This window comes from Lottia gigantea (genome assembly GCF_000327385.1).
Source record: "Lottia gigantea unplaced genomic scaffold LOTGIsca_14, whole genome shotgun sequence".
In the NCBI taxonomy this organism is placed as follows: domain Eukaryota; kingdom Metazoa; phylum Mollusca; class Gastropoda; family Lottiidae; genus Lottia; species Lottia gigantea.
In genome coordinates this window covers 3,506,174-3,510,744 of record NW_008707617.1, presented here as the reverse complement: position 1 = coordinate 3,510,744, position 4,571 = coordinate 3,506,174, and the positions used below count along the sequence as shown (strand labels likewise).

General features: G+C 29.6%; 1 protein-coding gene across 1 annotated transcript in view; it reads right to left on the bottom strand.

The window, feature by feature from the left end:
• The window catches only part of LOTGIDRAFT_157609 (hypothetical protein), a gene marked incomplete at both ends in the record, with an annotated part of 25,337 nt that overhangs the window by 19,416 nt on the left and 1,350 nt on the right, over positions 1-4,571 (bottom strand). Inside the window, 2 exons of the mRNA XM_009049812.1 lie at positions 3,543-3,579; positions 4,298-4,468. Of these exons, the coding sequence (XP_009048060.1) occupies positions 3,543-3,579; positions 4,298-4,468 (208 nt within the window). The remainder of the gene's footprint in view (positions 1-3,542; positions 3,580-4,297; positions 4,469-4,571) is intronic.

The window sequence follows — 4,571 nt, the reverse complement described above, 5'->3', positions numbered from 1 at the left end:
TGAGGATCCCCTACATTATAACTTCACAATAGTCGTCTTATAGATACTACACTGTCACTACAACAATAGTCGTCTCATAGATACTACATTATAACTTCAACAATAGCCGTCTCATAGATAATACATTATAACTTCAACAATAGTCGTCTTATAGATACTACACTGTCACTACAACAATAGTCGTCTCATAGATAATACATTATAACTTCAACAATAGTCGTCTTATAGATACTACACTGTCACTACAACAATAGTCGTCTCATAGATACTACATTATAACTTCAACAATAGCCGTCTCATAGATACTACATTATAACTTCAACAATAGTCGTCTCATAGATAATACATTATAACTTCAACAATAGTCGTCTTATAGATACTACACTGTCACTACAACAATAGTCGTCTCATAGATACTACATTATAACTTCAACAATAGTCGTCTCATAGATAATACATTATAACTTCAACAATAGTCGTCTTATAGATACTACACTGTCACTACAACAATAGTCGTCTCATAGATAATACATTATAACTTCAACAATAGTCGTCTTATAGATACTACACTGTCACTACAACAATAGTCGTCTCATAGACAATACATTATAACTTCAACAATAGTCGTCTTATAGATACTACACTGTCACTACAACAATAGTCGTCTCATAGATAATACATTATAACTTCAACAATAGTCGTCTTATAGATACTACACTGTCACTACAACAATAGTCGTCTCATAGATAATACATTATAACTTCAACAATAGTCGTCTTATAGATACTACACTGTCACTACAACAATAGTCGTCTCATAGATAATACATTATAACTTCAACAATAGTCGTCTTATAGATACTACACTGTCACTACAACAATAGTCGTCTCATAGGTACTACATTATAACTTCAACAATAGTCGTCTCATAGATAATACATTATAACTTCAACAATAGTCGTCTCATAGATAATACATTATAACTTCAACAATAGTCGTCTCATAGATAATACATTATAACTACAACAATAGTCGTCTAGTAGATACTACATTGTAACTTCAACAATAGTCGTCTCATAGATAATACATTATAGCTTCAACAATAGTCGTCTCATAGATAATACATTATAACTTCAACAATAGTCGTCTCATAGGTAATACATTATAACTTCAACAATAGTCGTCTCATAGATAATACATTATAACTTCAACAATAGTCGTCTCATAGATAATACATTATAACTTCAACAATAGTTGTCTCATAGATAATACATTATAACTTCAACAATAGTCGTCTCATAGATAATACATTATAACTTCAACAATAGTTGTCTCATAGATAATACATTATAACTTCAACAATAGTTGTCTCATAGATAATACATTATAACTTCAACAATAGTCGTCTCATAGATACTACATTATAACTTCAACAATAGTCGTCTCATAGATACTACATTATAACTTCAACAATAGTCGTCTCATAGATACTACATTATAACTACAACAATAGTCGTCTAGTAGATAATACATTATAACTTCAACAATAGTTGTCTCATAGATAATACATTATAACTTCAACAATAGTCGTCTCATAGATAATACATTATAACTTCAACAATAGTTGTCTCATAGATAATACATTATAACTTCAACAATAGTTGTCTCATAGATAATACATTATAACTTCAACAATAGTCGTCTCATAGATACTAACTTCAACAATAGTCGTCTCATAGATAAAACGTTATAACTTCAACAATAGTCGTCTCATAGATACTACATTATAACTTCAACAATAGTCGTCTCATAGATACTACATTATAACTACAACAATAATCGTCTCATAGATACTACATTACAACTTCAACAATAGTCGTCGCATAGATACTACATTATAACTACAACAATAATCGTCTCATAGATACTACATTATAACTACAACAATAGTCGTCTCATAGATAATACATTATATCTTCAACAATAGTCGTCTAATAGATACTACATTATGACTTCAACAATAATCGTCTCATATATACTACATTATAACTACAACAATAGTCGTCTCATAGATACTACATTAAAACTACAACAATAATCGTCTCATAGATACTACATTATAACTTCAACAATAGTCGTCTCATAGATAATACATTGTAAATTCAACAATAGTCGTCTCATAGATACTTCAATATAACTTCAACAATAGTCATCTCATAGATAATACATTATAACTTCAACAATAGTCCTCTCATAGATAATACATGATAACTACAACAATAGTCGTCTCATAAATACTACATTATAACTACAACAATAGTCATCTCATAGGTAATACATTATAACTTCAATAATAGTCATCTCATAGGTAATACATTGTAACTTCAATAATAGTCATCTCATAGGTAATACATTATAACTTCAACAAAAGTCATCTCATAGGTAATACATTATAACTTCAACAATAGTCGTCTCATAGATAAAACATTATAACTTCAATAATAGTCATCTCATAGATAATACATTATAACTTCAACAATAGTCGTCTCATAGATACTACATTATAACTACAACAATAGTCGTCTCATAGATAATACATTATAACTTCAATAATAGTCATCTCATAGATAATACATTATAACTTCAACAATAGTCGTCTCATAGATAATACATTATAACTACAACAATAGTCGTCTCATAGATAATACATTATAACTACAACAATAGTCATCTCATAGATAATACATGATAACTACAACAATAGTCGTCTCATAAATACTACATTATAACTACAACAATAGTCATCTCATAGATACTACATTATAACTACAACAATAGTCGTCTCATAGATAATACATTATAACTTCAACAATAGTCATCTCATAGATAATACATTATAACTTCAACAATAGTCATCTCATAGATAATACATGATAACTACAACAATAGTCGTCTCATAAATACTACATTATAACTACAACAATAGTCATCTCATAGGTAATACATTATAACTTCAATAATAGTCATCTCATAGGTAATACATTGTAGCTTCAATAATAGTCATCTCATAGGTAATACATTATAACTTCAACAATAGTCATCTCATAGGTAATACATTATAACTTCAACAATAGTCGTCTCATAGATAATACATTATAACTACAACAATAGTCATCTCATAGATACTACATTATAACTTTAACAATAGTCGTCTCATAGAAACAACAATATTACCTTAACAATGGTCCAATATTTCTTTGGAAAACCCCGTTACTGCCCAAAAAACCGGACACATCAGATCACTTAATAATGTTAAGCAACTAAAGGGCTAATTTCATGTTGATGAAGAGGCAGAAATTTCAATGAAAAGATCAACATAATAGAACTTCAAAGAAAAATAAATTCTACTTACCTTACTATTTGGCGCGAATATATAAATAATACATAAGAAAGGAATGGCGGGAAGGAATAATATCAGGTAGATTAGTTTGCGGTACCAACTTAAAGACTGCAGAAAACCCATCTCAGATCCATACCATATACTTGTCATATGCTGCTGGCAATTTGGATGGGCAACAAACTGAAAGTAAACAAGAAATTCATGTTTATCTGATAAACCTCAAAGCATAAAACCTACAGCTAAAGTTGGTCCTTGTGGAACGTTTCTTGTGGGGTTTAACATACTTTTCATCTAGATCATTGTGTGCTTCTGACGTCTTCTCCACTAAAGGCATCCCAACCAAAACAATATCAATTATCAAAAGTCTTTAAAAAATCAAAAACAGAGAAATAATCTTGACTCTGATTGTGAACACACCTAAAAGAGCTGATTATCGAAAAAAGTTTTTTCGGAAGTTGAGCTTGTATGTTTATTTCTATATTATCTAATATGTTATAATGTAGAAAATAGAAAACTTATCTTATCCACCTACAATATTAAATATGATCTTTGGACTCTCCAGGTGGAATTCATATTAAACAAGACTAAATTTCTTATAATATAATGTAGCAAGATACTACACGATACAAAGCATCTGGGTAGTGCAATCTTAAAACAGAGTCATCGATTAACTCAAACTGATATTTTGTGGTTATTTCTCTCCGTCTCTCTGTTAATCGAATTGCCTTTTAGAGGTTGCATTCTACAGGTTTTTGTTTATTAAAGCTTTTTTGTGTTACTGTATAATTTACAACGTGAAATATCGGTTTCCATTTTTAGATATTTCAATGTAAAACTGTATTAGTAGCCCTGACTAATTATAATGCACTTAAAATAAAACATCTGAATAAACCTTTACCTTTCTTTCTTCATAACTCACGGCCATTTTCAATCTAAATAAAGGATCCTTTTTAGCAGCTTCGCCACTCCCTTCACTAAGAACAGCCTCTACTTCCGTCGTACCTCGACATAAATCCATTAATTCACATGCAAAGTTCATACACTGTTCCACTAGACTTAAATAATCACTCTGAAATAAAAGATCATTAATACATTAAATAATTTATTTGTTCTCTAAACGATAAAGTGAAATCCGTGCATTTGTTATTTATTTTGGATTCAAATTGGTGTTT